The sequence below is a fragment of the Macaca thibetana genome, chromosome 11, assembly GCF_024542745.1.
Source record: "Macaca thibetana thibetana isolate TM-01 chromosome 11, ASM2454274v1, whole genome shotgun sequence".
In the NCBI taxonomy this organism is placed as follows: Eukaryota; Metazoa; Chordata; class Mammalia; order Primates; family Cercopithecidae; genus Macaca; species Macaca thibetana.
Window position 1 is genome coordinate 106,481,009 of NC_065588.1, and position 25,497 is coordinate 106,506,505.

At 45.5% G+C, this 25,497-nt stretch overlaps 1 protein-coding gene across 3 annotated transcripts in view; it reads left to right on the plus strand.

Moving 5' to 3' along the window:
* Positions 1-22,445, plus strand: part of ATP2A2 (ATPase sarcoplasmic/endoplasmic reticulum Ca2+ transporting 2) — a 70,717-nt gene extending 48,272 nt beyond the window's left edge. The window contains exons 9-21 of one of the 3 annotated variants that reach the window (XM_050749668.1): positions 2,331-2,419; positions 2,910-3,012; positions 4,057-4,188; positions 9,678-9,800; positions 9,900-10,118; positions 11,380-11,715; positions 13,294-13,514; positions 14,304-14,506; positions 16,280-16,365; positions 16,641-16,774; positions 17,388-17,505; positions 17,591-17,711; positions 21,653-22,445. In XM_050749668.1, coding sequence (XP_050605625.1) covers positions 2,331-2,419; positions 2,910-3,012; positions 4,057-4,188; positions 9,678-9,800; positions 9,900-10,118; positions 11,380-11,715; positions 13,294-13,514; positions 14,304-14,506; positions 16,280-16,365; positions 16,641-16,774; positions 17,388-17,505; positions 17,591-17,711; positions 21,653-21,666 — 1,899 coding nt within the window. In that variant the 3' untranslated portion in view covers positions 21,667-22,445. Of the gene's footprint in view, positions 1-2,330; positions 2,420-2,909; positions 3,013-4,056; positions 4,189-9,677; positions 9,801-9,899; positions 10,119-11,379; positions 11,716-13,293; positions 13,515-14,303; positions 14,507-16,279; positions 16,366-16,640; positions 16,775-17,387; positions 17,506-17,590 lie in introns of all 3 variants that reach the window. The other 2 variants (XM_050749667.1, XM_050749666.1) reach the window with 2 other exon arrangements.
* The last annotated feature ends 3,052 nt before the right edge of the window (positions 22,446-25,497 follow it).

The following is a 25,497-nucleotide window of genomic DNA, read 5'->3' on the forward strand; positions in this document are numbered from 1 at the left end:
ATACAGGTTCTCCCTCCCCCGCAAGCTCCTTGTGAGTCCAAACCCACATTTAGAATTGACAGAACTGGGGTATTACAACTTTCAAAGTGAAAAGCTTCTAGGTTTATCTTAGGTTTCTCCAGGATATTAAGGTGTTTGACTGAGCTACTTAAGTTCTTACTTTTTGGAACCAAAAGGTTGGATGAATTGGCTAAAAAGTCAGGTTTATCATACTGGTTGTTTCAGGAAGAGAAAGGGAATTTTCTTATTTACTATTTTGTGTCTCACTTAGCCTGAAAGTGTTAATTCCTCAGAATAGTCTTTATGTCCATGAAAGTAAGCCATGTATAAAACTGTAATTTTTAAAATGTCAGTTTCCCAGTTCATTATAAAAATTCTTTTGTTCTATTCTCCCTTGAATGACTTGACTTAAAATGTTTTAATAAAGAAAAAGCTTGCCTGTTCTGAGTGAAGCTTTACCTCACAACAGAAAGCTGGTGCTAATTGGTATTCTGCAGGAGGCTTCTTGCAGTGGGTATTGCATAACTGCCCTTGACTTAGGAAGATTTTCATCCTGCATATCCTAAATGGTTGACTTGCTCACAGTCAAAAATGTCTAAGTACATTTAGATTTAGCTCATGTAGATTCATATTCTGAATGTCTTTTAGAATATTTTGGGCTTTGGTATAGACTCAGAGAATTTCACATTTTTGGCTGGGCGCGGTGGTTCACACCTGTAATTTCAGCACTTTGGGAGGCCGAGGCGGGTGGATCACCTGAGGTCAGGAGTTCGAGACCAGCCTGACCAACAGGGAAACCTTGTTTCCACTAATACTACAAAAATTAGCTAGCCGTGGTCGCAGGTGCCTATAATTTCAGCTATTGGGGGGCTGAGGCAGGAGAATCACTTGAACCTGGGAGGTGGAGGTTGCAGTGAGCCAAGTCATGCCATTGCACTCCATCCAGCCTAGGCGACAGAGCGAAACTCCGCCTCAAAAAAAGAGTTATTTTAAAATAAAGATTAATTTCCTTATTGAATGCAAGACAAATTGCTCTGAAATGATGTTTACAACATAGCTTTTTGTTGTTGGTGGTGGTGGTGGTGGTGGTGTTGAGTTTCACTCTGTCGCCCAGGCTGGAGTGCAGTGGTGCAATCTCAGCTCACTGCACCCTCCGCCTCCCGGGTTCAAGCACCTCTCTGCCTCAGCCTCCCGAGTAGCTGGGATTACAGGTGCCCACCACCACGCCCGGCTAATTTGTTGTATTTTTAGTAGAGGGGGTTTCACCATCTTTGCCAGGCTGATCTTGAGCTCCTGACCTCGTGATCCACCCACCTTGGCCTCCCAAAGTGCTGAGATTACAGGCGTGAGCCACCACGCCCGGCTCAACATGGCCTTTTTAACTTGAGTTTTACATTTTTAAAATTCCCCTTAGAGAATGATTTGATCAGATTATTAATTGCTCATATTTCAGAGAAAGCATGAGAAACTATAGTTTTGACATCACTTTCTGAATTTTTTCTTTTTAGAGGAGGTTTTAAAACTTTTCATTTGCAAAGAAAACACAAGCAAGCCTAAATCTTACTTTTCCAAACTGGGCTTCTGAATTATAATTTGTGATTGCAAATCAAGCAGTGGAAAAATTATCTTTAAGAAAATAGCTTATGTCACTTTAAAAAATAAAATTAATCCTTTCCTAAGCATGATTCCATCTGTATTGTCTAGGGAACATCAGTTCATTCAGCTCTGCGGGCTCCTTACTGTATACATATAGTTATGCAGCTTCATAGAACATGAGCTATTGCCACAATAAAAATAAGTGGGAAGGAGCAGAGAAGCACTTTGTCTTATTTTACTCGGGAAATGTTTATGCAACTCTGAAATGTGAGTTTATTCTTCCCAAGCTTTTGTGCTTAGCTCTAAGGCAGGACTGCCTAATACCACTCTCAAAGCCAGCCATTTGAAATCTGGAGTTCTGAGCAATCTAAAGAGTAACTTGTCTCTGGAACTGACCTTTTTGCTGACCGGTAGTCCTCATAACTTGGGTTTTGTGTGGGTTGTTTTGTCTTTGGTGCCACTGCTGCTCATTCATTCAGCACCTCAGTGATGCTGTTTTTCATACTGTTTGATTGGTCGGGGGTGTGATGGGTGAGGCAGTCTAATATAATTAAGCTAGTTAGAGTAAGGGACAGTACTGCTGATGCTGAGTGAGCCTCAGTGAGTTTTATTAAAGTTGTTTTTGTAAATGAAAAAGGTTGTTTGCCTTTGTCTTAAGCTAACAAAGGTAGTTTATTTGTGTAGTATTTCTTTAAAATCCCTTTTAAATACTGTGATGCCCTCTACCCCTACAGATGTTCATTCTGGACAGAGTGGAAGGTGATACTTGTTCCCTTAATGAATTTACCATAACTGGATCAACTTATGCACCTATTGGAGAAGTGTGAGTAACCCTCCTCCTCATTTAAAGGATCCCGTGTGGCAGTTTAGTATTTGTGTCGATTTGCAGCATGTCTACAAAGTTAAGACAGCTTTCTGAATGTGGCTCAAGACAACACTTATTACTAAAGTAGTAAATGTTTTTAAAACAGAAACTTTGAAAGATGAAACAAAGGTTATAATCCAGTCATCTTTTTGCATCTTCTGGGCTCCAAACTTTCAAGAGGGATCTGTGTTTGTTACTCGCTGATGCCAGTGATGGAAGAATTGAATTGACTAAGAATTTCTGGTCTTTTTACTGATTGATTTCTGATATCAGAGATGCATTCTCTCTTTTGTTTTTGTCTAATATTGGCTCTGGCATCAGATTCTTTGGAATTTTTTCCAGTATATTGTCCCAAAAATTCTGTTTTCATTATTAAACAATTGGGGGGCGGGGGGGAATCAATAGCGGCAACCACACCCTGCTCTAAGAGTGTTTTCTCTTTGGGCAGGCATAAAGATGATAAACCAGTGAAATGTCACCAGTATGATGGGCTGGTAGAATTAGCAACAATTTGTGCTCTTTGTAATGACTCTGCTTTGGATTACAATGAGGTAAGTCTCTTCATAAATTAGAAGAAATGGCTGTTCCTAGTTCAGGGGTGGGGTGGGTGGAATGAAAGTCTAGCCTTCCTTCCTCCCTTTCGAAAGTCACGGGTGCCTGATTTTGTTTCCCCTTTCCATTCAGGACCTTATGGCGGGGCCAGCATGACCTCACCAAAGAAAGCTGAGAGCCTTTCACATATCCTCTGTGACTGAGCATTGCAGTTAGTTAACTAAAAGTTGTAGTATTATGTGATGTTCTTATCTGTTGATAGCATACTTACTATAAATGAATAAAACCCAGGATAGAAAATGCTGTCCTGAAAGCAAAGGGTATGTTTCTGTCTCAAAGGCAAGCCAGTCCCTGTCAGAGACAGAATGTGAACTCTTCAGAATGATAAGCAGTGACATGGAATTACATTATTATGTGAAGGCGCTCTTTGAATTAATAGTGCGATCAGTGGCTTCTTATGTTTGGGTGAAATAATAAATAGTGTTGTTGATGTCATCTTATGTTTAAGGGAAATGAAAAACCTACTTATTAGAGTAAGATCACATGCATACCTGTACTTTGAGTATGTTTTTAATTATCTGGGTTACCTGTTCCAGAGAAGGATAAAAATGGCCTTACAATAATAATGTAATAGGGCCGGGCGCAGTGGCTCACGCCTGTAATCCCAGCACTTTGGGAGGCTGAGATGGGCGGATCACGAGGTCAGGAGATCAAGACCATCCTGGCTAACATGGTGAAACCCCATCTCTACTAAAAATACAAAAAATTAGCCGGGCATGGTGGCGGGCGCCTGTAGTCCCAGCTACTTGGGAGGCTGAGGCGGGAGAATGGCGTGAACCAGGGAGGCGGAGCTTGCAGTGAGCAGAGGTCGCGCCACTGCACTCCAGCCTGGGCGACTAAGCGAGACTCCCTCTCAAAAAAAAAAAAAAAAAAAAAGGTTGTAATAGAGGGCAGATTGTGCTTTTGTGGAAAAAAATATTAAAGAGAAATTTATCTATGTACTTCTCCCTTGTTTCTACTTTCTGTGCCTTTAACCAATACAGGCAAAGGGTGTATATGAAAAAGTTGGAGAAGCTACAGAGACTGCTCTCACTTGCCTAGTAGAGAAGATGAATGTATTTGATACCGAATTGAAGGGTCTTTCTAAAATAGAACGTGCAAATGCCTGCAACTCAGTAAGTATTTGAGCCTGGTTTATTGTTCATGCTGCTTATGAGTCGTACTATATACACTTAGTGTCTGCACTGTCCTACTCTCTTAGAAAACTGATTATACCTTATCTTCTCAAACTTACAATATTTCCTTCCCCATATTCCCTCTCACGTAAGATGCTCTTCCTGGGTATTTGACAAGAAAATAAAAGCAATGAATAGCTAATTTCCGTGAGCGACCATCTGTGCCCACAGGGGCTGCCTTCTCCCATAGTGCTGTGAACAGTGTTCTTGCTCCTAGCAGAAGCCACCTCCTCCCAACATCTTTGCTGCATTATTGATTTCCATCTCTACTAGATGTTCTTCAGCATAGAGGAAATAATAGTGTCTTTCTATCTTAAAACTTTCCTTTGACCTTATTTCCCCTGACAGCTATGACACTACCACACTTTCTTTTCCTGTTCAGTTAAACTTTTTTTTTTTTTTCTCTTTTGAGATGGAGTCTCTCTCTGTCGCCAGGTTGGAGTGCCGTGGCGTGGAGTGCTTGGCTCACTGCAACCTCCGCTGCTCAGGTTCAAGTGATTCTCCTGCCTCAGCCTCCCTAGTAGCTGGGATTACAGGCACACGCCACCACGCCTGGCTAATTTTTTGTATTTTTGGTAGAAATGGGGTTTCACCATGCTAGCCAGGCTGGTCTCGAACTCCTGACCTCAGGTGATCCACCCGCCTCGGCCTTCTAAACTGCTGGGATTACAAGCATGAGCCACCGTGCCTGGGCATCAAACATTTCTTAAATCATTTGATGAGACCAGCATAACCAAATACCAAAGGTCAGTGTGGTGGTGGTGGTGGCAGTGGCAGAGGGCACGGACATTGTGCACTATACACTGAACAAATGAGTGGCCTCTGAGCCTTTTTCTTTCTGCCTGTCAGAGTCTTTGAGCCAGGGCTCATTCGACCAGCATCACTATGACAAGGGCCAGTAGCAAGGATGGGAGTCTCCACAGTGAGTTGGACCTGAGTGTGAGGTTCCTGTCAAAGAGCTGCTACTCCTGCAGTACTGCCCTTAGATTTCTGTGGCCTCACAAGCCTGGGGAGCTTAGACCTCAGTAGAAACACTTTGCAATGGCTGCTGGTGGACACTGGCCATCCATTGAGTCTCTAGCACCTGGGTCTCCTTGAAAGACTCATCCCCCTGCCTGTCACTTGGCTCAGCTTAAGAACTTGAAATGGGCCAAGCGCAGTGGCTCACACCTGTAATCCCAACACTTTGGGAAGCTGAGGCGGGAGAGTCACTTGAGGCCAAGAGTTTAGGTTGCAGCGTCACTGCACTTCAGCGTTGGCAGCAGAGCCAGACCCCATCTAAAAAAAACTAAGGCCTGAAGTGGCTCAACTTGAAGGGTAACTCCCTTTATCCTATCCTGGCCAAAGTGGTAGATGATTGCTTGGATGAGAAGCGATATGCGGATAAGATGTTACAATACGGCCGGGCGCGGTGGCTCAAGCCTGTAATTCCAGCACTTTGGGAGGCCGAGACGGGCGGATCATGAGGTCAGGAGATCGAGACCATCCTGGCTAAAACGGTGAAACCCCATGTCTACTAAAAAATACAAACTAGCCGGGCGCGGTGGCGGGCGCCTGTAGTCCCACCTACTCGGGAGGCTGAGGCAGGAGAATGGCGTCAACCTGGGAGGCGGAGCTTGCAGTGAGCTGAGATCCAGCCATTGCACTCCAGCCTGGGCGACAGAGCGAGACTCCATCTCAAAAAAAAAAAAAAAAAAAAAAAAAAAAGTTACAATACACAAAGTTTGTGTGGGTCAGTCAGTCATGTGAGTGCCAGGGACAGGTGGGAGAGAAGCAGCAAGCTACAGAAGCAGCTCAAGAATGGGAACTGTGGAAGCTGGATGTATTGGAGGAAGGAGTGTGATGCCCTCAAAGCAGCCAAGGAGGAGCAGAAGGAGCTTAGGGACACAAGTCAGGCTCCCAAAGTCTATGTCTGGTTCTTGACCCCCACATACCACCACTCAGGAAACATCATTCCTGGGCTGTGTGGCGGCAGCAGCTGCTCCTTTTATATGGCAGATAGGCTGATTGCTTGTTGGGCAAGAGCCCTCCTACACTATCTTAAGAGTGAATACCCTCTGTCTGCAGTCCAGGGTCTGCACAGCCACATGGTCCTCTAATAGGTCCACCAGACCATTTGCCTACAAAGAGCCTCATCCTCAGTGCCCACTGTCTCCTAGCTGTGGAGCTTGGATTCCCATGGAATTGGGTTCTGCCGAACATACCTCTTTTTAGCGTCAGACCTACCTGTCTGTCATCACCATGGGGCTGCCAGTCAGTACTTGCGGCCTCTTTATAGGACATTGTTGTAACTTAGGGTTCCCAGGTAGAATAAGGAGCGATGGGAAGGGGAGAGGTCCTGCAGGCCTGAAGGAACAGGTCTGGGGAAGGAGAGGTAAAACTCAGCCTTTTCTAGTTGTCATACAAAGCTGTATAAAGGCAGGCCTCATTTAGCAAAATGATCAATTGTCACCACGTTTAATGCTTTTTGTATGTCATAAACTGTTTCATCCCTTCCTGAGTAATAACGGTAAATGAGGAGGCATTGTGTCATTGGGGGGTAGTACAGCCTGAGTTGGGTGGGGGAGGAGTATACCTGTTTTCTTCATAACCTCAGATGTCAAGCATTTTAGTGACCACACAGAATCTCAGGATGAAAAGTTCTAGAGCTTCCTGTCCAGCCTGCAGTTAGGGACACCGAGCCCTTCCATGACCTGTGTGGCATGGTCTTCCAGTTAGTGTGAGGCAGCGTTTTGTCTCCTTTGTACTGTCCTGAGAAAACAAAACTCACACTGGAATTGACTGTCTCAGCTGAAGTACAGATTTCCTTTTCAGTAAACTGATACACAATTCGCAAATAGCAATCTCAGAGCCATGAAGGCCTTGGACCACTCCTTTGGCTTCTTCCCTTTACCCATGTGTCTTCCATGAACCCGAAGCAGTCCAGGCTCCTTGCCTCCATTTTAGACCATTCACTCTGCCAGTAAGCAAGTAGGTGGATCCTGGCAGAGCCACGCTGCCTGTGATCTATTAGTTCGTATAACTAAAAATCTGAGGCAGCCTGAAAACTCAGTTCACAGATTGAGGGTTTGAGTCGTTCGATTCTAGACCTCTGACTACTCCTGCCCAGTGATGGGAAACAAGTCATGTCATAGGGCTGAACCAGCACTGGCTCACTAGCCAGTGACCACACAAGTACGGGCAACACTGTCATCCTCATGTCTCCCTGCTCCAGAGCTCCCTTGTCCCATCTTTTTCACATCCCTTCACCAAGGGATCAGAAACAGCTGTCATGCTGCTCGTTCACTAAGGAGTTCCAAACACAAGCTCTTTGCCTCCCTTCCCACTTGAGACAGCAGGAGCCCATGTGTAGTTTAGAAGCAGAGAGAGCAGGTCCAGTGTTTTGGCCCCATGGCTTGTTTGACTAGGTCTGTGGTTCTTGGCCAGCATAGTACTGAAAGAAAGTGATTTCCCTCCCCCACTCCCAGCCCAAGACCTCTCACCTGGGTAGGTCCACGCCTTCCTCAGAAGCATTGTGTGTTCTTCTAGTCATCCCAGTGCCATTAGTGCAAATGCTTAATTGAAACTAAACACACATGTGATTGAGATGATACAGAATCCAGCGTAGCACTCATACCCATTCCTTTGCTGCCTGAGGCAGTTCAGTGGCTGGCAGTCCAGCAGGATTGCTGCAGGGCCCTGATTCCCGTCTAGTCAGTTCAGCAGGTTTCAGTCCTCTTGTAGCGTCCTAGGTTAGATGCTGATGTTCTTGGGAATTTCTGTGATGATTTTTTAAATGTGTGTCAGTGGGAGCAAATTAATGTAATTAACTCCCTACATTAACCAAATTAAGGTGGAAAAAAATGGTAAGATCACCTCAGTAGGTGCATATGATGAAACTCATCTATCACAGCAAACTGAGACTGTAAAAGCATGTCTTCAACGCTGACGGTGTGTTTATACAGAGACCATGCTAACACAACAGAATTCTCACCATTTCTACTCAGTATTATACTGGCATTCCTGGTCTGTGTAATAGGCAAGAAAAGTATAAAAACTGGAAGAGAAGGGGTATCTTTAGTTGTAGGTAATGGTGTAAAGCCAAAGGTTAATTCTCAGTCCTCATCTTACCTATTTTGTTGGTGCTGTCACTCGCTCCCTCTTTGAAGCACCTCTTCACTTATCTTCCATGATCCCACACTTGCTCTCCCTCTCTGGCCTCTCATTCAAGGTCTTCTTAGCTGGGTCTTTCACATAGCACCAGGAGGTGAAGGCCCCATAGTCCTCAGCCATTTCTGTGTATAGTTACTCCCATGATCTCTTCTGGTCTCATGACTATAATCAGTAGGCACTAGCTATCTAAAACTACTTAGAATACTTTAAAAAAAAAAAAAAAAAACTATTTAGAATACCTAAAAACACTTCCTTAGGTGCCCTAGCCATATTCACTTAAAGTGTTTATCCATCACATGTGACGGCCACATGAACAGTGGCCACAGCAGTGCCATCTTTCAGAAGTTCTGGTGGACAGCTCTGCTTGGGGCCATCTCTTCACCTCTGATGTTACCTAGTTCAAGTCAGTGTCATTGTACTGAATGGCATTCCTTGTCTTGCTTCAGCCAATTCTTTTGTTTTTTGAGACGGAGTTTGCTCTTTCGTCCAGGGTGGAGTGAAGTGGCGCAATCTCGTCTCGCTAGAATCTCTGCCCCCACTGGCTTTAAGCGATTCTCCTGCCTCAGCCTCCTGAGTAGCTGGGATTATAGGCGCCTGCCACCACACCTGGCTAATTTTTGTAATTTTAGTAGAGATGGTTTCACCATGTTGGCCAGGCTGGTCTTAAACCGCTGACCTCGGGTGATCCACTGCACCTGACCACCTTCAGCCAATTCTTGACAACTAGAGCTTGAGACCCTCCATTGTCTTCCTTTTTTACTTGTCATAAAAGCCAAATGCCCCATAATGACTTTTGAAGTATTATGACCTGCTTCTACCGTCTTCTGCCATTACCTGTCTCACCTTTTGCTCATGTAAACTCTGTTCCAGCCACGTTGGCACTCCTTCACCATTCCAGGACTTGCCAGGCTGCACTTCCCGTTCTCTGCCTGGTGGGTTTTCACCACCACCCACTGGGTTCATGCACATCTTTTCAGGCCCCATGGGGCCATCTTTATTCAAATGTCACTGTCTTCTGACCACTTTAGGTAACAGTATGATCTGTACATACGCAAATTTTCTCCCCCTTCCCTTTTTCTCCATAGCACTTGTGTTACTTTTGCATCTTAGTCTCTCTCCCCCAAAATAGGGGACAAGTTTCATGAGGGCAAAAACTTGTCCGTTTTGTTTATTGCTATATCCCTAGCATCTGTCATGTAATAGGTGCTTACTGTTTGTTAGGTAAAAAAGTTCAGAAATTGCCACCCAGTAGTATTCCATATTTGTTCCCTTTGTAGGTCATTAAACAGCTGATGAAAAAGGAATTCACTCTCGAGTTTTCACGTGACAGAAAGTCAATGTCGGTTTATTGTACACCAAATAAACCAAGCAGGACATCAATGAGCAAGATGTTTGTGAAGGCAAGTATGGCAGATTGCAATTGAGATGTTCTTACCAGGGTTAAGATCCTGGTGAACCAGTAAAACAAAATTGTTGATCTAAATCTGTAACATTTCCAGGGTGCTCCTGAAGGTGTCATTGACAGGTGCACCCACATTCGAGTTGGAAGTACTAAGGTTCCTATGACCTCTGGAGTCAAACAGAAGATCATGTCTGTCATTCGAGAGTGGGGTAGTGGCAGCGACACCCTGCGATGCCTGGCCCTGGCCACTCACGACAACCCACTGAGAAGAGAAGAAATGCACCTTGAAGACTCTGCCAACTTTATTAAATATGAGGTTAGCTAATGAAAAGTTTCTTTGTCCACACCCGGCACGATTCATTGTGTTTAAACAGTACTCCTTCAAGCAAAAGGTCAAACAGTTCTCACTTTTGCCAAGAAAGAGGTGTGGTTATTTGTTTTTCTCCATGCCAGCTGTGTCACCCTTAAAATTTAGATTGCCGCTTCAAACATACATAGTTAGTAATTTCATAAAAGTCTGTTATTTTCAAAGTAGAATATTTTCAAAGTAGAATAATCAAGATGAGCTTAAATAAGCTTGTAAACCCCATTTTGCAGCTCATCTAAATCATGATTTTTTTTTTAAGTGGGGATATTTCTAGAATATTCATTAGTTACTGAAGGTCAAAAGGTCCAAGTTGGAGATTCCTTCCACTTTTCTGCTTAGAATAGAATTCTTTAAGATCAAGGATGTGACATCCTAAAGCTGTGAACAAAATGAAGAAGCTTTGGTATAGTGGGCTCAGAATAGCACAAGAGTTAAAGAATGGTTTGGTAACAGGAGTGTAGTGGTTTGTTTTTTTTTTTCCTCATAAGAAAATGCAGAAACTGGCCGGGCGCGGTGGCTCAAGCCTGTAATCCAGCACTTTGGGAGGCTGAGACGGGTGGATCACGAGGTCAGGAGATCAAGACCATCCTGGCTAACACGGTGAAACCCCGTCTCTACTAAGAAATACAAAAAAAACTAGCCGGGCGAGGTGGCGGGCGCCTGTAGTCCCAGCTACTCGGGAGGCTGAGGCCAGAGAATGGCGTGAACCCGGGAGGCGGAGCTTGCAGTGAGCTGAGATCTGGCCACTGCACTCCAGCCTGGGCTACAGAGCGAGACTCCGTCTCAAAAAAAAAAAAAAGAAAATGCAGAAACTGGCCAGGCGCAGTGGCTCACACCTGTAATCTCAGCACTTTGGGAGGCCGAGGCTGGCACATCACCTGAGTTCGAGACCAGCCTGACTAACATGGAGAAGCCACGTCCCTACTAAAAATACAAAATTAGCCAGGTGTGGTGGAGCATACCTGTAGTCTCAGCTACACTGGAGGCTGAGGCAGGAGAGTTGCTTGAACCCGGGAGGCAGAGGTTGCCGTGAGCTGAGATTGTGCCATGGCACTCCAGCTTGGGCAACAAGAGTGAAACTCCGCCTCAGAAAAAAAAAAAAGAAAAGAAAATGCAGAAGCCTGTCTCAATGTTTAACTGGGCATTTTTCAAACTGGGGGACAAAACCTAGAATTTGCCACTTTTATTTAAAGTGATGCTCTTATTTTAGACCAATCTGACCTTCGTTGGCTGCGTGGGCATGCTGGATCCTCCAAGAATCGAGGTGGCCTCCTCCGTGAAGCTGTGCCGGCAAGCAGGCATCCGGGTCATCATGATCACTGGGGACAACAAGGGCACTGCTGTGGCCATCTGTCGCCGCATCGGCATCTTCGGGCAGGATGAGGATGTGACGTCAAAAGCTTTCACAGGCCGGGAGTTTGATGAACTCAACCCCTCTGCCCAGCGAGATGCCTGCCTGAACGCCCGCTGTTTTGCTCGAGTTGAACCCTCCCACAAATCTAAAATTGTAGAATTTCTTCAGTCTTTTGATGAGATTACAGCTATGGTGAGCATGTTTGAACATGTACAGGTGACTCGGGCTACACAAGCACACAGTGAACTCTAATTTTGACCACTGGATTTTTTTGTCATAGTTCCCTAATTTGGAATTTGTCATGATTTGGGTATTTTCTCTAGAATTCAGTGAATCAGTGATTGGCATGTTGTGTGCTACTTGCAGGGAAGATCCTAGAGTCATTTAAAACCCTGAAGGGCCTTCCAGATCAGTCCCAGAGGAACAATCTGGTGATCCTAGTCTCTTTTTTAAAGGAGACGTGTTTTTATCTTAAGTTTTCCAAAAATTGAGGATGTAATCAGTCTGTCACCCTGTGTTTGGATTGCCCTGCTTTTAAGTTGGATGTTCTTTAAGAGCTGGCTGTTAATGACGCATTTCCAGTATTCTTCCCCTCACCTGATTTTCATCCAGATATATTATGTTAAATTTACTTTCTTCTTTTTTTTTTTTTTTTTTTTTTTTTTTTGAGACGGAGTCTTGCTCTGTCGCCCAGGCTGGAGTGCAGTGGCCGGATCTCAGCTCACTGCAAGCTCCGCCTCCCGGGTTCACGCCATTCTCCTGCCTCAGCCTCCCGAGTAGCTGGGACTACAGGCGCCCACCACCTCGCCCGGCTAGTTTTTTGTATTTTTTTTAGTAGAGACGGGGTTTCACCGTGTTAGCCAGGATGGTCTCGATCTCCCGACCTCGTGATCCGCCCGTCTCGGCCTCCCAAAGTGCTGGGATTACAGGCTTGAGCCACCGCGCCCGGCCAAATTTACTTTCTTCTCTTTAAAAAAAATACTAGTTTTGAAACATACTGTAAGTGTACTCTCCTCTCCCCCAGAGGTAACTGAAGTTGGAATTCAGCAAAAATATTAAAAACATGGGAGTGCTGTTTTTGTGTCTGTAGACAATATTATTTTTGCATGTTTTTGAAGACATATTTTTTGGCCAAGTACAGTGGCTCACGCCTGTAACCCCAACACTTAGGAGACCAAGGCAGGTGAATCACTTAGGGTCAGGAGTTCAACACCAGCCTGGCCAACATGGTGAAACCCTGTCTCTACTAAAAATACAAAAAATTACTGGGTGTGGTGGTGGGCACCTGTAATCCCAGCTACTTGGGAGACTGAGGCAGGAGAACCACTGGAACCGAGGAGGCGGAAGCTGCAGTGAGCCGAGAGTGCGCCACTGCCCTACAGCCTGGACAACAGAGTAGGACTCCATCTCAGAAACATAAAAATTTGCATATTTTTGCAATCTTCACCTTTCTACTTAAAATTTATCCATGTGGATACAAGTACTTCCTCTTGACTGCCACATAGGTTCTGTTTTTGTTTTTAGTAAGATAATACAGATAAATTTGAAGTCCCCTTTGTCCCACTTCAGTAAACTTATTTGGTAATTTTACATTTCCTAGGTAAAATGTGTTTTGTGACACCAACTTAAGAAACAAAAATTCTATAACTCTTTGTCAAGAGACCTACGGCTCTATTCATTTTCCTCCTGGTTCCCATTCAGTGGGCTTTTGCCCAGGGGTGTGAGTGTGCCATGCCAACTGGCTGACCCAACCATTGCTTTCCCTTTCAGACTGGTGATGGCGTGAACGATGCTCCTGCTCTGAAGAAATCTGAGATTGGCATTGCTATGGGCTCTGGCACTGCGGTGGCTAAAACTGCCTCTGAGATGGTCTTGGCGGATGACAACTTCTCCACCATAGTGGCTGCCGTTGAGGAGGGGCGGGCAATCTACAACAACATGAAACAGTTCATCCGCTACCTCATCTCGTCCAACGTTGGGGAAGTTGTCTGGTAGGTCTCTGTGACAGCATCACTTACTGTATGCCTTTATCTAAATGGGTCGTGGAGCCCAGTTCTCCCAGTTTGCTCTCCAGATTGCAGCAGCTTTGGTCTTTGTGCCTGAGTTGGAAGAGGGGAGTGGGCAAGACAGAAATGCCTTATGGAAGCAGTGGTGCTTTGGCCCTTGGGAGGGTTGTCTGCAGCTGCCGCAACATGCAAAGAATCCTCTTTAACATGAAACTGAGCTTAAATTAACCAGACAGTCATGTGAAATTCTTGCCCTCCAAAAGTTGGCTTTATCTCAGTCAGCTTATTTTTTTATTTTTATTTATTTTTTTGAGACAAGTCTCACTGTCACCCAGGCTTCAGGCAGTGGCACGATCTCAGCTCACTGCCCTCTCCACCTCCTAGGTTCAAGCCTTCCAAACAGCTGGGATTACAGGCATGTGCCACCACTCCCGGCCAGTTTTTTGTATTTTAGTAGAAATGAGGTTTCACCATGTTGCCCAGGCTGGTCTCTTAACTACTGAGCTCTGGTAGTCTGCCCATCTTGGCTTCCCATAGTGCTGGGATTATAGGCATAAGCCACCACACCCGGCCTCAGTCATCTGAATTTAAGTAATAAACTAAGTAAAAGTGAACTTTAATTCAAAATTGGGTATAAGTGTTTTACGGATTACCTGAAGTTATTTAATCGTTGTTGTCATTTATTTTTCTGGAGGAGGAGGGGGTGATGATGCTCTTTAAATAGTGGCCAGAAGTCATTTGGGCTCTCTGTCTTCTTTTCTCGATTGGAAACAGTATTTTCCTGACAGCAGCCCTTGGATTTCCCGAGGCTTTGATTCCTGTTCAGCTGCTCTGGGTCAATCTGGTGACAGATGGCCTGCCTGCCACTGCACTGGGGTTCAACCCTCCTGATCTGGACATCATGAATAAACCTCCCCGGAACCCAAAGGAACCATTGATCAGCGGGTGGCTCTTTTTCCGTTACTTGGCTATTGGCTGTGAGTACAATTTTTTTATATTACTGATGTTTAAACAAAATGTTTGTGATCTGAAATTTTGTAAATTCATCCCTTAAAAGCATATTTTTTCTTCTATCCCTGTATAGGGTAGCAAAAGACAGAGATGCCTTCTTACAGTTCGATGAACTATACACCCAGTTTACTAAAGTCCTTTCACAGCTAGTTCCAGTTTGAGCATCCTGCCCTTACTTGGGCTTTTGTGAATGAGCAATTAAACATCAGCATTTTCAGATTTAGCCCTGTGTGCAAAGGGATAAGAATGATTCATGCTGGGTTCTGCCTTCTAAGAGTTCATAGGTGGGATTTGAATAGATAATTGTCACCAAGATAAAAAAATGTAGTCCCTGTTTCCATAAGTAAAGAAGGACTGCGCAGTGGCTGGTCCCTTTTATACATAGATCATCTATTTAGCCCTCATATTCCTCACCCCAGGTGCCGTTGGTTCTTCCACATTTCATAGATTGGGAAAGTAAGGTGAAACCACTTCCCTGGGATCCCATAGGAAGGCATTGTGTTTTCATAATATATTCACATGACTTAAAATTCAAAAAGCACACAATGGCATAGAGTTGAAAGGGTTAGGGCCAGTCACTTCCCTCTGGCATTGAGGTGCTCATGTACCCTGTGCCCTTCCGGAAAGATTGCAGCATGCTGTGCACACCTCCATGCTGACCCTTGTCTTGCCTTCTTCCTGCTTGTCAGATTCTTCCATATCTGGACATGCGTAGCGCCTCATCCTTGCAGCCAGCAGCCTTCATGCTCCATTATGATTCGTGGGTTAGTGGGTATATGCACTTGTTATTTTTGGTGCTACCACATGGGGATATTCACCTCGTCTGTATTCTGTGTATTCTCTGCTGCACCTTGTTCTTTCTTTGCAGTAAACTTCCTAAACTCAAAGCTAATACTGGGGGAAATCCCAGGAGCTGCTGAGGGCAGGGCCATGCTGCTCAGTGTTCCACCCTAGCTCCTGACGGCATTTCCCTAGAAAGCTGCTGCTGGCCCTCTAATGGAGCAAATAAATCTGTGTACAAGTAGCAGCATTAGTTTGCCCAAAAGTCATGGTGTGATCTAGTCCCCCAACACTGTGCAGCCTTACGTGGAGGACACACACACTTGCAGCCTTGAAGTACTACCTGCTAGGCCGGGCGCGGTGGCTCACACCTGTAATCCCAGCACTTTGGGAGGCCGAGGCGGGCGGATCACAAGGTCAGGAGATCGAGACCATGGCGAAACCCCGTCTCTACTAAAAATAGAAAAAATTAGCCGGGCGCAGTGGCGGGCGCCTGTAGTCCCAGCTACTCGGGAGGCTGAGGCAGGAGAATGGCGTGAACCCAGGAGGCGGAGCTTGCAGTGAGCCGAGATTGCGCCACTGCACTCCAGCCTGGGCGAGAGAGCAAGACTCTGTCACAAAAAAAAAAAAAAAAAAAAAAAAAAGAAGTACTACCTGCTGAGAGGAGAAGGCATGGCAAGGGGAAAGGTTGGCACAGGATGGAGCAAGTGCTTTTTCTCACACATTCTGGAGGAAAAGTTATCCAGTTCTTAGGTACCAGAAATACCCCTATCCTTCAGAAACCAGGCTCTAGTTGCTCTGGCTACCAGGCGTGAGCAGATGGTGGTATCACCACAGGCTCTGGTTACCGTTACCGTCCCATGTCTTTAATCTTCATCCTTGTGGGGATTGGCCTGCATGGCCTCGGTGGCAGCGAGCCCTGCAGAGGCAAGTGCATCAGCGTCGTTATTTGTTCCCAGGTTACGTCGGCGCTGCTACCGTGGGTGCTGCTGCATGGTGGTTCATTGCTGCTGACGGTGGTCCAAGAGTGACCTTCTACCAGCTGGTACTCAGTCACTTTTCTTTTTGTACCTTACATGAGAAGTGTTGTGAGGCCTTGACCTTTCTGTAGTTTGGGTATCTGTCAAATCATCTTAAGACTCAAATGATAAACAGTTACATCTAAGATGATTCTGAAGGACCAGGGCTTCTCTGAGAAATTGGGGTGAACCTTTTGGCTGGCTCTGCACTCAGGCTGGTCTGTGTGCTAGGCTTGGCATGGGGTTGGTGCCTGGACTTGGAAAATACACTAGGCTGATAGGAATTCGGATTTTCTTGCAGAGTCATTTCCTACAGTGTAAAGAGGACAACCCGGACTTTGAAGGCGTGGATTGTGCAATCTTTGAATCCCCATACCCGATGACAATGGCGCTCTCTGTTCTAGTAACTATAGAAATGTGTAACGCCCTCAACAGGTTAGTGCACCTTCACGGCAGGCTGAGGCGAGCATGCTGCCAGGGCACTGGGGAATTGTGTGTAGTCACGGTTGATTAAGGATCACAGGACAGTTCTTCCCTTCCAAAAAGAAAGGAGAACAGGCAACACCAGTTTTAAAAGCATGAGCTGTCGTCACCTCCAGGAAGTAGTGGGAGTGCTTAGCCCTGTGTTTCTTTGGAGCTCTTCCTTAAAAGAAACCGTGGGGGGCCAAAAATAGGAACTTTGGTACCCCTGTATGCCAGCACCCACAGGGAAGGAACCTCACCCCTTCACACAAATGGTACCATCCAATTAAGCCCGTGACAAAAATGGAAATTTCTAAATAGCCCATGTCTCCAGGGCAATTGGGAACAGCTTTGAACCCACTAAGATGGGGTCTGCTATGCCAGAACATAGACATCAACTCAGTTTGTCCTACATTAGGACATTCTCTTCAGCTTTGCCACTGTAGAAAGTTAGTGGAGTTAGGTCAGTGGATGGTGCCAGATTAATAGCCACCTTACTGAAGTGTAGTCCAACAGGGTCTTACTACCACTGTGACATGTGCCTTGCCTTTGAGGGTACGTTCCCCCACCTCTCCTTGCTCTGCAGCTTGTCCGAAAACCAGTCCTTGCTGAGGATGCCCCCCTGGGAGAACATCTGGCTCGTGGGCTCCATCTGCCTGTCCATGTCACTCCACTTCCTGATCCTCTATGTCGAACCCTTGCCAGTAAGTGGTTGGGTGAGGCTTGGGCTGGGGACCAGCCACCTTCCTGGGGAGACTGGAGGCATGACGCATCTTCTCTGTGTGTCAGCTCATCTTCCAGATCACACCGCTGAACGTGACCCAGTGGCTGATGGTGCTGAAAATCTCCTTGCCCGTGATTCTCATGGACGAGACGCTCAAGTTTGTGGCCCGCAACTACCTGGAACCTGGTAAAGAGTGTGTGCAGCCTGCCACCAAATCCTGCTCGTTCTCGGCATGCACCGATGGGATTTCCTGGCCGTTTGTGCTGCTCATAATGCCCCTGGTGATCTGGGTCTATAGCACAGACACTAACTTTAGTGATATGTTCTGGTCTTGACTGACAGTTTTCCATAAAGAAGATGTTTAACTTAATCAATTAATTTTTTTTATTGTTTAAAGCAACTGTCTATTTCTGCTGAATTTTCACATGAACATACTGGCTGGTGATGGAGGTTTCATACTCTAGATTTTGTTTTGCTTTTTCTGACTCCAGTGGGGCAAGATTTTCCTTTTTTATACACATAATTAAAGTGTCCATTGACATGTACAGAGAACTAACACTATTTTATGCAAATATTTTTTTGTAGATGAAAAAGCATGTACAGTGTTCTGTTTAATACTCATCCTTGTATAAAAAAAAAAATAGTTGAGCCAGCAGACATTGTCAGCAAATTAATTGGCAGCAGATTTTAGGAAATGAATGTGTGTGGTTTTTTTCCTAAAACTAAATAGCATGTATTGTGTCTTTTGCATGATGATCTGGATTTAATTTGGTATCAGTCTAATTTTTATTCATAAGCCAATTTTTCTGCACTGAGCAGAGTCTTGCTACCTCAGTCAGTATTGTTTTGGTTTGCTACTTCCCTCACCCACTTCGGCCTCCGTTCACCCCATCCCCCCCCCCCCCCCCCCACCTCTCCCCACCTCACCCCTGCCCTGCTTGGCTGCTTCTTTAGGATTGCGATGGTTTGTTCAGTTTACATCAGTTTTAATGAGAGGTATGCCTGTACTCGCTTGTGCAGAAAACATTGTTTCAGATTCAATCGACTGGGTTTATGTCCCTTCACATAGTTTTTAAGGTTATTTATTTAAATGTCTAATGTATTTTATTGTAACAGACATTGTTTTGCCAACATTGCCTATTTCAGTGGCACATCACAATCTAGTTTTAAAAAAATAAAACATTTTAAATGGACAGAGAAAAATAACTGTCTTGTCTTTAACTCTTAAGTGGCTTACCTGGGACTAACAGACATGTCCAACTTTCTCTCCAGTTCTTAGCTCAGAACTTTAGTTGTACTCTGCTTGAGGGGAAGAAGGCTCCTGCTCTGCTGCGTAGGTAGTCATAGGAATTGTATTCTTAATGTACAGGCACTAATTGTCATCTGTGGTGTACATTTTATGCAAGTTTCTGCTGGCCTGGTGTAGAGAACATAAGGGCAAGTGTGCGTGTGTATGTGTGTGTTTTGTAAAATCTGTAAATAGCACATGACCAAATGAACATATTGTATAGAACTATTTTTATTTGAATGTGGCACTAACCACCACCACCGTTACTACGATCAATGTTTGCGCATGTTCAAGATGAGTCTCACCAACAGTGTGTAAGTCATTAACAGTCCTAACTGTGGTGTTTTCCTCCAATGCCTTCCAACATCCATCAACTAACGTGAGTATTTTCTTCCCTGGGATTTGGATGCTTTAGCCTAAAGGTGACTGCTACCAAGTGAGATAACTGTATGTCACTAACTTATAAGCCACCCCCATGTCAGAGGCTGCTGTGCTCCCTGATGTCCTGTGAGCAGCGGGGTTGCCTGTGGCACCTGCCATGTGACTTGGGTGCGGCATCAGCTGGCTGGAGGTGTGGCTTTCATAGACCTCCACAGGCTGCCTAGGACAGTGGCTCCACAAGATGACCGGGAGGGCCCAAGCCAGGCAAAAGCCAGAGTGGGGAGAGGCATTTCAGCCAAACCAACAGGCTGAAGGAGCTGTGCCGTCTGTAGTGCTAAAATGAGGGTTCACAGCTGCCAGGAATCATCCCAGAACATTGCTACTTGTTCATTAAAAAGCTAAAAACTAGTGAAAGCAAGTAACTGAACCAGTGAACTCTGGGTATCAATGGGTTCATCTTAAATAGGCCACTTCCCCACTCCCCCACCCCCCTTGCTTGGTCTTGTCCTTTGTGGCTAAGACGTATCACTCCAGGGGATGTTAAAGCACAGTTAGTAGGACATGGCTCTGCACAGCCCAAAAACCAACTTACTCCTTGGCCAGGGTGTGAGGCCTCGACTATATTCTTGAAATGGGCTCTGGTTACTGGGATGACCAGTAGATGTAATGCAGATGGAGTTTGGGGAGGGTTAGGAGACATCAAGCAGGACAAGGTGCTGCTTAGTTCAGAAGGCTATGTTCAAGGGGTGGAGGTGGAACCTGGAGACCGACTCTTAAAAGCACACTCCGTGGCTGGAAATGTGGTGGCTCATGCCTGTAGTCGCAGCCCTTTGGGGGCCACAGCAGAAGGATTGCTTGAGCCCAGGTATTCGAGGCAAATCAGGCTTACTGTGAGGCCTCCAAGGCTGCTTGCAGGCAGCTGTGGCTCTCGGGAAGGGAGGTTGCTTTGCCCAGCAGGGAACATTTGGGGCAGGGGGTAAATTTTGCCAGTTTGAGCATCATGAGATGTAACAGGAAATGGGTTGAATGGGCCAAATGCAAGGAATGCATCTCTGGGCTGCAAACTGACTTGAGTGCTGCACTATTACTATTCAGTGCAAACAAAACTCAGCTTTTCCTGACTCAGTTCCTTGACCTAGTGGCCTTTACAAAAAGTGTAGTGTGGCCTGCTGTCACACAGCCCCTGGCTAGCTTCATGGTTTCTCAGCTTCAGACCCCTCCCGCCCACAGAGGAGCCCATGGAGGGACCCACTTCCCTTGGCCCAGACAGCTGGGAGCGGGTTAGGCCCACTGCTGCTTTGAGCAGGGCCACTTGGTCCATTTCACTGTAAGGCTTTGCCGGGTGAAAACATTTCAGCATCTCCTCCTCAGGTCAATCCATAAAGACCAGGTCCAGCACCGTGGTCTTAGCACATCCCTGGCCTCAGGCCCTCACCCAGCAGTGAGGCAGCAACTGCCCAGCCCCACAGTGCGCCTACTGTCAGGCGGCTCTTGTTTGAAACTCAGTTCCACATTCTTTCCTGATGGGCAGGTGGCTGAAGGCCCAGCCATCAGTGTCACTTGTTGCCACCCTGTGCCTCCTCTGGCCTCTTTGAGCTTTGCCCAGAACAACAACAATCTCATACATAACCTAACTGGGAAATCATTACTGCAGAATGCAGATAATCCATTCTGGAGGAAGCCGTGCCTTGAGCTCAGTGAGCTCCCAGGCAAGCAGGGCATCTGGCCGACTTCCCTCACAACAGCTGCTCCCACATCCCCCCGGACTGGAGCCTCAGCCTTGATTGAGGCAGGCAGACCTCAGGAGATCTGAGACCACAAGCATTAGCTCAGTGTCTACCAAGCATCTAGCCACTGCCCAGGTCCAGAGCATACCACGTCTGCAGTGCCTGTGAGCAGAGGCAGCAGTTGCGCTGTGACTGTAACCACCAAATTGTCCAAACACCCCCTGCAGTTAGCAAGAAGGGTAGGCTTCACCCTCCCTTACTGAGGAGAATGATGTGGAGGAGTTGCCCCTCTAGGGCTAGGCAAGGCAGGCCAGCAGCCAGAGGCCGGGTGCCCACGGGGTAGGGACAGGAAGGCTGTGCTGCTACTGGCTGCTCACTTCATCAACCTCACCCTCTGCACCACTAACCAAGACCTTGTCCTTTTGCCTGTCTCGCTGCTTTCATACCTGCAATGATTGTGTCTGCCTCATGGGATTTTCCTCCAGAACCTTTATTCTGTAGCCAGACGACACGAGGAGTCTGTGTCACTGAGCCAGTGCTTCTAGATGCTACCCTGTGTGGGCGGCGCCTCAGGGACAGTAAATCAGAAATGCTGGTCTTGAAACCTTGAAAAGATCAAGCTGAATGTTCCTTTTCATCTGTCGCTATTGATCTTCATCTATTTAAATAGGTATTCTAACGTTTCCTCCCTGTATTTCATGAAGCTGATTTCCTCTCTCTTTCCTTTTCAGCAATACTGGAGTAACCGCTTCCTAAACCATTTTGCAGAAATGTAAGGGTGTTCGGTTGCGTGCATGTGCGTTTTTAGCAACACATCTACCAACCCTCTGCATGATTGATGTTGGGGAAAAAGAAAAGTAAAAAAGTTCCCAACTCACTGTGTGTTATGTGGAGGAAATGTGTATTACCAATGGGGTTGTTAGCTTTTAAATCAAAATAATGATTACAAATGTACAATTTAGCTTAATCAGAAAGCCTCTCCAGAGAAGTTTGGTTTCTTTGCTGCAAGAGGAATGAGGCTCTGAAACCTTATCTAAGAACTTGGAAGCCGTCAGCCAAGTCGCCACATTTCTCTGCAAAATGTCATAGTTTATATAAATGTACAGTATTCAATTGTAATGCATGCCTTCAGTTGTAAGTAGCCAGATTCCTCTCCAGTGACATTGGAACATGCTACTTTTTAATTGGCCCTGTACAGTTTGCTTATTTATAAATTCATTAAAAACACTACAGGTGTTGAATGGTTAAAGTGTAGGCCTCCAGTTTTCAGTTATTTTCTGAGTGTGTAGACAGCTATTTCGCACTATATTAAATGTAACTTATTTAATGAAATCAGAAGTAGACAGGTTGGTGCAATACAAATATTGTGATGCATTTATCTTAATAAAATGCTAAATGTCAATTTATCACAACGCATGTTTGACTTTAGACTGTAAATAGAGATCAGTTTGTTTCTTTCTGTGCTGGTAACAATGAGCGTGGCACAGACATGGTTTCAGGTAAATAAATCTATTCTATGATAAATTCTTAGTGTGGTGGTGACTGTTCTCCTGTGGGAGGGGGAGTGATGAGCACCAAGGGCCTCCACTCCACACCCGGGCCTGCCCCTCTGTGGGGAAGCAGGGGAGGCTCACACTGGGCAGGGAGGCCGTGTGACTGGAGGGGACAGGAACCTCTTGGACTTGACTACACAGTAGACAGGCCAACTGGTAGCAGGTCCGCCCATGTGAAGCCCACCCTGGCTCCCTGCCCTTTAAGGATAGGGAAGCTGAGTGTCACCAGTGGGGTCTTAAACACACAAGGCCTCACTCGTCAGTGTGGTGAAGAAAGCCAAGACTCCGCGCTCTACATTGTTAGCAGCCTGAAAAGATTTGGAGACTAGCAACGGAGAGATGCTTCTTAGGCTGTTCAGATCCAAAACTTCCACACTCCCCATTGCTGACAGGTATGGGATGGAGAGGTGAACAGACTGAATTCATTTACTGGTTACTTTAGTGCTTATTTGGCAGTGATGGGTTTGGGATTGGGCTTCTGGTTTTGCAAATTCCCTAAGATGATTCTTTTATCACTTTTAAAAATACCAGGATACAAGGATAGATGGATGATTATAAATCTAATTTTTAAAACTATCCATTCTGGGCAGGCGCGGTGGCTCACGCCTGCAATCCCAGCACTTTGGGCGGCTGAGGTGGGCAGATCACAAGGTAGGAGATCGAGACCATCCTGGCTAACACAGTGAAACCCCATCTCTACTAAAAACACAAAAAATTAGCTGGGCGTGATGGCAGGCACCTGTAGTCCCAGCTACTCAGGAGGCTGAGGCAGGAGAATGAATGGCATGAACCCGGGAGGTGGAGCTTGCAGAGAGCCGAGATCGTGCCACTGCACTCCAGCCTGGGTGACACAGCTAGAGACTACTGATCAGTTCTGCTGATGGAGAAAAAAAAATTTGATAAAATTTAACATCCATCTTCTAAAAATTATCCCTATGTACCATTTATTATAACAAGAAACCAAAAGTGTTAACGCTTTAGAGTTGCATTCCAAGTCCACTGTTGCCCACTACCAAACACTCTTCTAGAGGTGCTAGTCAGTACAATCGGGCATGAGAAGGAAAAAATGCCTTGGAATGAACAAAAAACAACCAAGGGTCATACTGGGTCAATGTTCCTAGATAGGAACTATATTGTTCCTATACAGAAATGTTTAATGATTCAGGGAAAATTGACAGCTGAATGGGAATGACACATAATTCATACTGATATATGAGAATACCAGTGGTGGCCTTAGGCCGATCCTAACAAACGTCAGGCAGACAAAAACCAAGGAAGCACACCAAACTCTTAAAGCTATAGTAATTCAATGCATCACTTGAGAAAGGTGGTGTTTCAGTTTAGTAGGTAAAAGTTGGATTATTATGTGGGTGGTCATCTTGAGAAAAAGCTGTATCCCTTATACCCAATAAATTGCAAATGGATCAAAATATTTGGAAAATGCAACTACACCCCCAAAAGAAACATGGTTAAATGGTATAAATGAGAGAAAATGAATAGCTCATGTGAGAAGATGCTCAACTCCACTGGCAAATTAAAATCACGAGGTAACATCTCGAGAAGTGGGTCTTCTGATGCCAAGGATGGAGCAGCTTGCGAGCGTGCATTCTAAAGAATGACCAAAATCACTCAGCCTAGACGTGCTCTCAACACCCTCACCCCCACCCCCACCCCCACCCTAAGCAGGTCCACTCCTAGATACGCCTAGAGAATCACACATGGGGAAGAGCCACAGCAGAGTTTTTGGAGAAAAATGAAACCAGCAGGAAAATGGGTGAGTACATTCAGGCCTATGATACTCGGCTATGAAATAAGCTAGAACTACAGTATCAACTTAAATAAATCCTGAACAGCGAAGCCAAGTGCAGCAAAATATCAATATGCACAATAATACCACGTCATATTCTCTAAACGTGGCCCACAGGCCAAGCTAGCTAAGGAGAGAAAGCGTGTACACCAGAGCGTACGTCAACGTGGACTGATACCAAACAGATTGGTAACGAGTCTGTGGACATCAGCCAGAGGCTGTGAAAGCCCGAGTCGACAGTGGTTAATTCAGTGAGGGAGACGGGCTGAGACGAGGAAAGGCAGGTAGAGCTTTTACCTATCAGGAAGGTGTAGATGGAGGTGTTCATTAATGCCTGTTTGTGTGTCAGATTTTCATTTTTGGGGAGCGTGGGAGGTGACAGTCTCTCTCCCAGGCTGGGGTGCAATGGTGCCATCATGGCTCGCTGCAGCCTCAACCTCCTGGGCTCAAGCGATCCTCCTGCCTCAGCCTCCTGGGTTGCTAAGTGCGTACTACCACACCTGGCGAATTTTATAATTTTTGCTAGAAATGGGATCTTGCTACTTGCCCAGGCTGGTCTTGAACTCCTGGCCTCTAGTGACCCTCCCATGTCAGCTCCCCTAGTTGCTGGGATTACAAGCATAAGCTACCACACACAGATTTCAGATTTTTAAACATCTGTATCCTTTGATCAAGCATTTCACTTTCCTGAAATCCTCCCTTATGTTCAAAAAGTATAATCCCTACTGTACGCTTGTAGCAGAAGATTGGAAATAAGCTGATGTTCATCAAGAGGCAAGAACTGAATAAGTTAAGAGAGCATTCAAACCATGGAATACCATGCAGCCTTTGAAAAAGACAAGGTACACGTGTGTACGAGCAAGGAATGATGTCTGATATACGTTGTCTGCCCAGGGAAATATTCAATTACAGAGTAGTTTGTATTATAATCTACCATTTTTAAAAAACGGAAGTTAACAGTTTCTAGTAATGACAGTTGCTGAGAATAACAAAATGCTGCATATAGATGGCAGATGGTGGAAGCCAGGTTTCTCTCTGTTGGAGTGGGAGGAAATAGGAAGCAAGGGGAGAAGCTAAGATAAGCAAGGGGAGGAGGCTAGAATAATCCATGTGGTAATGAATTAGAGCTGGAGATACAGGATGAAGTCATATTTAGCTTCATATGTATGGATGTTTTCATATAGAAATACTGATAGTGATGAGGCACAGTGAGTGA